Here is a 9,858-nt window from a genome sequence, read left to right as displayed (position 1 = left end):
AAGTTTTCTATGCAAATCATGGTGATGCTCATCCCCTTTTTCATCCTCAAGTAATTAGATTATTTAAATGCAAATTTAAGCCACAAAACAGGTTGACAGTGTTTGTTCATTTTAATAGATAAAATAAATAAAAGTACTTTCCAGGAAATCTGCTCTGCAATCAACTTTCTGGACATTTAATACATTTTGACAACGGAGGGTTAAACAGTATAGATGGTAAGTCATCTGGAAAGAAGGTGGTTTTAACTAACATCTCTCGCATTATTTTTTATTTATGCTCCTGGCTACACAATCAAAGTAAAAGTGAACTTCTTTTTTAATATAAGAGAACATTCAGAGTCTTCAGCGGTCCATCGTCGACAGTGGTCCGGTTTTCCTCTGCGCTATCACCCCCCCACACACATACACACTCATCCACCCCTCATTCCTTTACTTCGTTTCCGTTCGCAGAGAAGCGCTCCCGGGGCTCGGTGGAGGACCAGGACTGTCTCAACCGGTCCGATCGGGACTCACGCGGACAAGCAGTCCAGGGAGTCCAGGGTGAGGAAGACGTCCGCCTTGCACTGGAACGTACCCGTCCCGTCCCGCAGCAGCTCACAGCTCTTCAGGTTCGGAGAGATGTCCTTCACGCAGATGGCCTGCAAGAGGTGAAAGTAAATGAGAGGATTTAAATGTATGTCATGTTTCTGGAAGGAAGGCTTGTATTTAATGTACCTCTAAAACTAGGCTACTCGAGATAGTAAGAACAGCCGTAATAAAATAAGCCTCATTCAATATATTCGCTCTTCCAATAATTGTGCCTTTGTTCTGGTGTTGTCCGTAGCGGATGACTATTTAAAATCCGGACTGTAACCGTCCTTTGAGCCGCACAGGTGCGTAAAGGCGCAAATAAGTGAGCGCTTTGCGCCTTTACGCACCTGTTTTTAACCTCCTCGGGTTTTGATCTCAACAGGTTGTTTCGTCCTATACGTGAAAGAAATAGTAACCAAGGTGCCGTCTAAGCTCTAAAGGGTTTGCTTAAATTATTTCTTTCAACATGTATAAATGTGGCTCTTCTGGTGCTGAAAGGAAAGCTATTTTACGCGCGTTTCTTCTGCATTTCATCATCCATTTAAAAGAAACGAACTCTCTCTAACAGGAATACAAACTGCAGTATCCTAACTCTACTCACCATGCTTTTGAGGATGGAGATCTGCCTGCTGGTCTCTGGAGTCACGTTGTTGCCCGCTGTCTCCCCGTTCTCCATGAGCGTCTCTTCGGACTCGGACCTCCGGACGTAAGGCGACCTCCTGATACCGGACAGTAAACCGGAGGCGCGACCCACCGAGTAGTAACTGGGCCCAGTGGATTGCTTGTACCAGGCTTCGACTGGATGGCAGGAGATGAGCAGAGACACTCCGACGCACACCACGGCAAACCTGACTGACCTCTCCATGCCTGGAACTTTTTACGCAAAGGAACAAGTGGCGCGTTTTCTCGTCAGCTGTTGGTCAGAGGCCTACTTTACGTTTTGCTGGCTGTTTGGAAAATGTGTTGCTGCTTATATAGGATGAGAGGGCGACGCTGTCGTGACCTAGGACGTTCGTCAAATCACAATTGAGGAGGGCGGGAGAAGAAAAAAAAAAGATCAATTCGATCAAGTGTGTGTGTGGATGTATGGGGACGTCAGACCTTCTCTGACGCTTGTAGAAGTAATGACGTTAGTGGTCAAAGCTGAAAGATGCACACGGCTTATAATTGAATGAAGTTTGACTTTGTTTGTCTCATTAATGTGACAAACTAATAGTTAGGTTTAGAGTTTCCTGGACGTCTAAAAGCATCCTTCCATTTCACAAACGGAAACAGTCTGATTGGTTAAGTTGTAGAATCAACATGCAGTGAGAAGTCAGTTGGTACAATTTTGTGGGATTTAAATTCAATTTATCTGGGGGGGAAAAAAATCACACATGTAAAAAAAAAAAAAAAAAAAAAAAACAATGGAATTGGGTCAGATACCCACTAATTCAACCATAGGTGAACAACAAAGTAGAGTCCGTGCGCGTGGCTTCAAAAGAACTCAACATGAGTGGAAATAGACAGATTAGGAGTGAAGCAAAATGAGCAGATCAATAAACATGATGGTGAATAATCGACTGATCCAAATTGTATTCCGTTCCAACGGCTTTATACACGGGCGGATTGAGAATCAGTTTTACATCAAAGAGGAGGCCTGACGAATCAATACAAACCCTTTTTTTCCCCGATTGATTCGCCGACCCCACAGGACACGCATCATGAACTCCACCGCCTGTGTATCAGCGGATCAGTAGCCCAACAACAGCGATGGGGACTTAAAAACTAAGAGGGATGCATCCGCATTTGTTCAATTAAATAAGCATGACAAAAACAGTTGTAACCATGTTGCCTTTCTGTGAAACAGGGTTATGAGGGGGTCTGGATGATGGGGAAATGTACCTTAAATGTATAGAGGCAGATAAGAAGGACCACTGACCTGAATGATGAAATTATCTGGTTGCATAAAGAATGACGCTATACTGAAAACAATGTAAGGAATTAAGCTAATTCAAGTTCAAGCATTAAAAGCAGCACTGGCATACGAAAGTAAGACTTCAAATAAATGTTATTTATCGTCTAAGTGTGTTTATCTACATGGACATCATGTCAATCAAGATGAGTAAAAGTCCCATTAGAGTCTATCAGAGTCCGTTGTAGAGAGGTCTGCAGTGCGGCTCCAGTTTGTCCTCCAGGACGTAGTCAGGTCCACAGACCCACGGGTCCCCCGTGTCCCACTGCCACTTCAGCAGACTCTGTCTCAGGCTCTCTAGCACGCCGCCGTAGGACGGGTCTGATACCAGGTTCCTCGTCTCCAGTGGGTCTGTCCTGTGACGGTGAAGCATTTTTATTCTTTCAAATTTAAACATCATAAACAGATGGAACAAGATTGTTTTGTTTTATACTGGCGTCCTCATGTTCCCTATATTTAGTATCAGATGAAACATTTATTCCTGGGAAATCTTCTAGAAAATGATTGATGGTAAATTAAAGCTTTGTTTGTTTTTTTAATTAATTAGCATGTTGGAGGTTTAAATTATGTTTCAAAGATTTTTTTTTAATTTTAAACAATATATACAATCAATTATAATCATCTAATATCTTTTTGCCAACATTTCAGTCGAAAAAGGGGGGAAAAGAAAAGTGTTTGAAATGTGTGCAGGCTTTTTTGTGCTCATTGGTTGCATTCAGTTCTAGTCAAAATGTATGGTTATTTTTATTGGATGTCATCTAGTCATAAAATATCCAGAAATATTTTAAAACACAGATTGTGTCCAAACAAGTGTTTAAAACTTGGCAGCATCCAACTGAGGTTCAGTGTAGAGGAGAAGTGCATCGCCTTCCTCCTATGAATATTCAGATTTTACTCTGTTTTAATACATTTGCTCTCCTTTATGGCGGCAGTTTCTGATCATTTCTTTAGGACTAAATCACTAAACTATGAATGGTGGCGGGTGTAGCATTTTCAAATCAGAGGAACTTACATCATCCACCAATAAATGTCAAGTAAAGTGATCATTGATCTCCAGGCTCATTACCCATATTTATCTACGAATCATAGTAGTGAACATGTTGCTGGAAACAAGATGGAAGATGTAACACACCTGGAGTCGAACAGCTCCCAGCGCTCTCTGAAGTAATACTGCTGCAGGCTTTTGAACCAGTGCGTGGGCTGACTCATGCTTGTGCGGTTCAGCAGGTCCTGGAAGGTGGGCGACACATACACATCCTGGTCGATGGGGAATGGCATGCGGTAGTGCAGGTTGTGGAGAAGGTGGTACGCCCCCAGGTGGACAGAGCGGATTGGGTAGTACATGGTGACCTGAAATCAAAACAAGACGGCAGTCAAGACCTCGTGTTTGAATCCTACTATGACAGTGGCGATGATGACAGCGGCGATGTTCACAGACCTCGTGGAGGGACTGGCTGGCGTAGACGGTGTACCAGCCGCTGGGCTCGGTCACCAGGGCCGGCAGTAAGGAGCGACCGGTGAGGTGGACCGGCACGGCGGGGCCGCCGGGGAGGCTGTAGGACGGGTAGGGGATGGAGAACCAGTCCAGAATGGTGGGAGTGATGTCTGCCAAGGAAAGAGAGGTGAGTTTTTCTATTATTTAATGAAAACCACATATCTCCAAATTTGGGGATTTGTATCAGAAAATTGTCCAACTTTTCAAGCAAAATACAACATTTAAAAACGGCTCACAAAAAGTTGACATTGTGGAGATTCACATTTTCATAGGACAGCGACAAGTATTTATGTTAACATACTCCTTCTATACCTGAATATTTCCCATGTTGTGTCATCCATCACTCACCCAGCAGGCTGACGTAGGCCTGGCTAGTGTCTCCCCAGCGCCCCCTGTGCTCTGGAGAGGACACCAGCATCGGCTCTGCTGTGCCGGAGCGATACAGGTTGGTTCTGCCATTTGGGAAAGGGATGCCATTATCTGAGCTGTAGATGACCAGAGTGTCGTTATCGTGCCCAGCGTCCCTGAGCTCCTGAAGAACCAAACCGATACCTGCAGAAAAGAGTTCCCAGCATCGTAGCTCAGTGGTTTTTTTGTGTGACTTTGTGTCTTATGTGTGCGTCTGTGCGGTTGCATACCTTGGTCCAGCCTGCTAACCGTGGTGTACTGCGCCGCCAAGTCAGCTCTTGACACAGGCGTGTCCGGCACAAACGGAGGAACCTGAAGTACACGCGACGAGGACAGAGCAGATGTGTTGGGAGCTCTGTGAGTAAATTAATTCTTTGTCTGTCAGATGTATTTCATTACAATAATCGATGACGAAAATTAAATTCGTTTTAGAGTAGAAGTGTGATCATGAAGTGAAAATAAAATGTACACGTTTTTACCTGAAGGTGCATCATGGGCAGCCACAAAAATGTGCTCTATGTTTTGCAGTTAATATTTTCTGATGAGAGTGGGATTACTTTCTAGATTTGAAAACATTAGATCCGTTTGCCACTGACCTTAACTTCTTCTGGTGTGTAATATTCTGGTGTCCAGTCAGGTATTCTACCCATCCCCGGTTCTCCATTCCCAAACTTCTCACAGAAAGCTCCATACTGGGGCTGGGAGTGTCCACATCGGTGGGTGTCATGAAAAGCAACGTACAGGAAAAACGGCCTCTCTTCGTCTTGTACGTCGTCTTCATTCTCCTCTTTCTTACGCCTTCGTTCAAAGGCTTCTTCGTTGTGGGCCTTAAAAAACTTGCGCACAAGGAGTTTGATGCGGGTGATGTTCCTCCCCACCTGGAGGACCGAGTTGTTCTCCTCGGTGTACGCAAAATCAAAAGGGTACACAGATCCAGGGCCAACATGCTTCTTCCCAATTATACCTGTGGGAGGCAGAGATTAACAAAAAAAAGAGAGAGCGGGTGATAGTAGACTTGAAATAAATGGGTCTCTTTGTTACTCACCTGTGTGTACGTTGGCTTGGCTGAGAAGCAGCGGCAGACTCTGTACTCCGTCAAACGAGGTGAAATGGTGAACGCCCTGATGAAGCCCATACATGCCGTTCTGGTGCTGAAAACGTATCAAACGGATACATTTTTTCATGCACAAGAGAGGCATCTGTGTGTGTGTGTGTGTGTGTGTGTGTGTGTGTGTGTGTGTGTGTGTGTGTGTGTGTGTGTGTGTGTGTGTGTGTGTTTACCTGTGGCAGACCGGTGAGGATGGCGGAGCGGCTGGGGGAGCAGCTGCTGACACTAGTGAAGGCGTTGCTGAACACCAGGCTACGCTGGGCCAGAGAGTGCAGGTGGGGGGTGCGGACCACAGAATTGTTATACACCTCCGTCTCAAAACCTGCATCGTCGGCTGGAAGAGGGAGAACACACATTTCTGAGCCCTGACGCCACATGGGCAGAAAGTACGTGGACATCATTTTTGGAACCTGTCCTGCAGGGATTTGCTCCCATTTAGCCAGAAGAGCATTTTTGATGTCGCCCACCGGTGTTGGGCGATAAAAACGTGGTTCAGTTCATCCCAAAAGGTGTTGTATGGGGCTGAATGCAGAGCTCTGTGCAGGTTCTTCCACATCAAACTGGAGAACCATGTCTTTATGGACCTGGCTTTGTGCTTGGTGGCATTTTCATGCCCTGAACTGCTGCTACAAAGTTGAAGGAACATTCTAGTCACTGTACGCTGTAGCATGAAGACTTCCCTTCAATGGAATACGTACAAGCCGGTGGATAGAGGGTGTCCACATACTTTTGACCGCTTAGTGTACAACATTACACAGACGGCGACTTAACGCTTGAAATGAATCAATAATGCATGCAATAAAAGTCCACTCACCGATTATTAGAAGGACATTTCTCCTCTTTGACTCCCCAATGCAACATGATGCCAAGGTGATGAAAAACAACTCAAGCAGCATGACGAGTTGCTCTCGTCACTCTTACCCATAAGTCTCGGCTACTTTAGTTTCAAACTCTTCACTGGGATATCTGATGTGAGTCAAAATATATTAATTCAATAAATAAAATAAACCAAGACGTCAAAATTAACGTTTAAAGTACTTTAAGTGACGAGTAAGTGGCTTCGTGCTGTGTGCCAGTCCCGTCTTCCTCAAACAACTTAGGCCCCGCCCAACTGCGGTCACATGACACGAATCACGTGAGGACAGAAAACAGGAACTTGACTCGCGCTTCATCAGCGAAATTATTACATTTTTGGAAGTGGGTTTAGCGAAAGGAACTGAAAAGGGACCTGAAAGTCACAACAGAGCCTTGGAATATTAAGAAGGATTCAGTAAGAGTTTCTTTTTATATTCTATTGGGTTGTTTTTTCTTTGTTAGTGTTGTTTTTCTGCTAAAATCTCTTCTTTTGTTTCTGTGATTTATTCTATCTCTTTGTTTTGATCTATTATTTTCTGTTGTTTTATATTTCATCTTGCTTTTCTGCTCCTTTCTATTTGACTGTTTTCTATTCTGTTCTATTGGGTTGTCGTTCTCTTTTATGTCATTCTCATGTTTTCTCCCTCCCTAATTTCCTTCTTTCTTTTCTGTTTATTCCACTCACACAGCTATTTCCTTTCAGATCGTTTTTTCTCACACTTTGCCAATGCAGCATCAATCTACTTCAGTAGAAAATTGTAGTCTTTGTAACATAAACACATTATAGGATCCAATGGCAGATAACTAAAACGTCACACTGAAAGATGAAGCTACTGCGAACCCACCTCACACTGAGGAATATTTCTGGGGATGTTTCCTTGTGTTATGGCTTGGAGGGGATTTTGCAGGGAAAATATGTGGCTGTTGCAAAACACTGGTCAGACAAGGAAATGCAGAGCACCTACCTGTCATCTGACCATCATGTGATCATAAAGAGCGCAACGCTTATGAAGGTCAAGGGTCACAGAAAAACCTATAGAATATCTGTCCTCAGCTTGCAAAGTAGACGACTGATTGTGTTTTTCCATCGCACAGATCACAGCACGCATCTGCAGATATGGAGTCCACTTTCTTTGATGTGCTGCGTGTTTGTCCAGAAAAACGCACACACAAACTAACACATGCATGACACGAAGCACATCTTTGCTGTGTTTCCCTGAATGCTACGTATCTGTGGGAAAGAGAAGGTAAACCAACGCCAGAGGTACCAAGTAGCACTTTCTAAAAGCTGACGAGCGACATTTATAGCAGAGGAGGAAACGTAAACACTTTGTGTAAGTGGCTTTTATTCTGTTTACGGGCTACTCATGCACACATTTGGATGTAAAACGTCGCTTTACCTTTGTGCACTTGTTGCTGTATCTTCATCGTTTCCGTCGTCATCCCCCTCTCTAGATTGCGATGGACCGGCCTCTGCTGGGCCGCATCTCAGCCCGGGTCTGCTGTTCCTTCAGCAGCCTGAAGACCTGGCTGCCAATCCTCTCCTGGCTGCCCAGGTACAAGCTAAAGTGGCTTCAGATGGACCTGCTGGCAGGCCTCACCGTCGGCCTGACAACTGTACCGCAGGCGCTGGCTTACGCCGAAGTAGCTGGCCTCCCTGTGCAGGTGACTCCTAGTTGGTTAGTCTGTCAGAGTTCACCCTTTGGATTCAACTTCCATTTAGATTCAACTCTCCTTTTCAGATATCTCAGCTAGACTGTTCGGCCGACAAGAAATAATTGCATGAACAAAAGAAGTGAACAAGTGTGCATCCCCCTCTATATGTTTTGTCACCTCGTCTGAACTGCAGAGAGTTGAAATCATGATGTCGTCTATTAATAACATCCATATCATTCTTCGCCATTTCTTAAAGCTGGAAATATTGAATCCCCCAACAGAATATGAATCTGCTTACTTTTTTTTTTGTGAGAGAGGCTTGAATCAGTAGTGAAACTAAAAACATTTCCCTCCACAGTACGGACTCTATTCTGCCTTCATGGGGGGGTTCATCTACACTCTGCTGGGGACCTCTAAGGACGTGACACTGGGTCCCACAGCCATCATGTCCCTCCTGTGTTTCTCCGTGGTGGGGGGACAGCCACACCGAGCCGTGTTGCTCAGTCTCCTCTGTGGACTCATCCAGGCTGTAATGGCAGTGCTGAGATTAGGTGATTAGAGGAGGTCATATGAAAAACCTTGTGACACCAGGTTTTGGGCGGTTTCTTAATTTAATCAACAATTGTGATTCAGAAATGTACATACTTTTAGCAGAAATTGTTTAGAAAAATGAAAGAGATAGAGGGACAGAACTGCAGTCACTGTGTGGAAACAGGACAACTTCCTACCACAACATATATGACTTCCTCAGCTTAACCACACACACTTTCTGTGAAGGCTGCAGAGCTCTCAACCACGTTTTCTTTTTTGGTTCAAGTTCAGTGTCTCGCTGCTGTAAAACCATTCAATGCTGTGCCTATTCAGGTTTCCTGCTGGACTTCATCTCCTTCCCCGTAATAAAAGGCTTCACTTGTGCCGCTGCGGTAACCATTGGCTTTGGCCAGGTCAAGGTGAGACTGAAGCACACACACTTTTAGCAGTTTTCGGCATCTTTATCCTGCCTCTTGTTCTCCCACCATGTTAATTATTTGACCAGATCTGTAGGTCTTCTTTGTGCCAGCGGTTTAACCTGATGGCAGTCCCGTTGTTTCTGCTTCTAGAATATTCTGGGACTCAAGGATGTCCCCCACGAGTTCTTCCTTGAGGTTTACTACACCTTTTACAAGATCCCAGAAGCCCGGGTGGGCGATGTGGTGCTGGGCCTGCTTTGTCTTGCTCTGCTGGTCACGTTGTTGTTCATGAAGACGAGTCTGGGCTCCGACGACGCTCCCGCCTGTTCCAGAGTCGCCAGGAAACTAGTGTGGACGGTTGCTACCAGTCAGTACCCGTGTGGTTGTGATTGTGTCTGTCCTCTTTACATGCATGTACAACAATGATGACAGTGTTTTACAGAGGATTACTAAAGAAAAACGAATTGAAAAGCTTGTTTAGCTGTCTATAATTACTTCGTTTGCTATTAATAAATGCGTTTCCAGGGTCCACAAAGCTCCATCTTGATGAATTTGTTTTCTCTGTCTTGGTCAGTGCGTAACGCTCTGGTGGTCGTGGCTGCAACCTTAGTAGCGTTTTCCTGGAATGCTTACGGCCATCCCGTTTTCACAGTAACTGGGGAAACTTCCAGGGGGCTCCCACCGTTCAGGCCCCCACCCACCTCAGACACCACGGCCAATGGCACCGTCGTCTCCTTTGGAGAGATTGTAGAGGTAAGGAGCAGATTGACGATGCAGCTTTCACTTCCCAACTTTCCAGTTTCCCCATAAGAGCAGCTGACTAGCTCGTCCTGCTGTCTGTGTGCGTTTTGTGCAGGACTTT

At 45.0% G+C, this 9,858-nt stretch overlaps 3 protein-coding genes across 3 annotated transcripts in view; 1 reads left to right on the top strand and 2 right to left on the bottom strand.

Moving 5' to 3' along the window:
• Positions 1 to 92: 92 nt before the first annotated feature.
• On the bottom strand, positions 93 to 1,606 carry npb (neuropeptide B). Its single transcript, XM_084005051.1, has 2 exons — positions 1,172 to 1,606; positions 93 to 638 (listed from the first exon to the last, which is right to left on the bottom strand). Exons 1-2 carry the CDS (start codon positions 1,433 to 1,435, stop codon positions 510 to 512), a joined length of 393 nt encoding a protein of 130 aa, XP_083861177.1. The 5' UTR covers positions 1,436 to 1,606; the 3' UTR covers positions 93 to 509.
• A 403-nt stretch (positions 1,607 to 2,009) lies between these two features.
• On the bottom strand, positions 2,010 to 6,620 carry sgsh (N-sulfoglucosamine sulfohydrolase (sulfamidase)). The gene is made up of 9 exons (XM_084005049.1): positions 6,350 to 6,620; positions 5,709 to 5,869; positions 5,473 to 5,578; positions 5,024 to 5,391; positions 4,658 to 4,739; positions 4,368 to 4,571; positions 3,963 to 4,129; positions 3,657 to 3,874; positions 2,010 to 2,880 (listed from the first exon to the last, which is right to left on the bottom strand). The coding sequence occupies exons 1-9, from the start codon at positions 6,429 to 6,431 to the stop codon at positions 2,697 to 2,699; spliced, it is 1,572 nt and encodes a 523-aa protein (XP_083861175.1). The 5' UTR covers positions 6,432 to 6,620; the 3' UTR covers positions 2,010 to 2,696.
• A 66-nt stretch (positions 6,621 to 6,686) lies between these two features.
• slc26a11 (solute carrier family 26 member 11) overlaps positions 6,687 to 9,858 on the top strand; it is a 6,728-nt gene continuing 3,556 nt past the window's right edge. The window contains exons 1-8 of the mRNA XM_084005188.1: positions 6,687 to 6,805; positions 7,486 to 7,724; positions 7,846 to 8,055; positions 8,405 to 8,597; positions 8,911 to 8,996; positions 9,147 to 9,363; positions 9,571 to 9,749; positions 9,853 to 9,858. The exon at positions 9,853 to 9,858 is cut by the window's right edge and continues 67 nt beyond it. Coding sequence (XP_083861314.1) covers positions 7,852 to 8,055; positions 8,405 to 8,597; positions 8,911 to 8,996; positions 9,147 to 9,363; positions 9,571 to 9,749; positions 9,853 to 9,858 — 885 coding nt within the window. The 5' untranslated portion in view covers positions 6,687 to 6,805; positions 7,486 to 7,724; positions 7,846 to 7,851. The remainder of the gene's footprint in view (positions 6,806 to 7,485; positions 7,725 to 7,845; positions 8,056 to 8,404; positions 8,598 to 8,910; positions 8,997 to 9,146; positions 9,364 to 9,570; positions 9,750 to 9,852) is intronic.

The sequence above is a fragment of the Eutrigla gurnardus genome (genome assembly GCF_963514095.1).
Source record: "Eutrigla gurnardus genome assembly, chromosome: 3".
NCBI classification, from domain to species: domain Eukaryota; kingdom Metazoa; phylum Chordata; class Actinopteri; order Perciformes; family Triglidae; genus Eutrigla; species Eutrigla gurnardus.
Note: the sequence above shows the minus strand (reverse complement) of the source record. Positions and strands in the feature narration are given on the sequence as shown.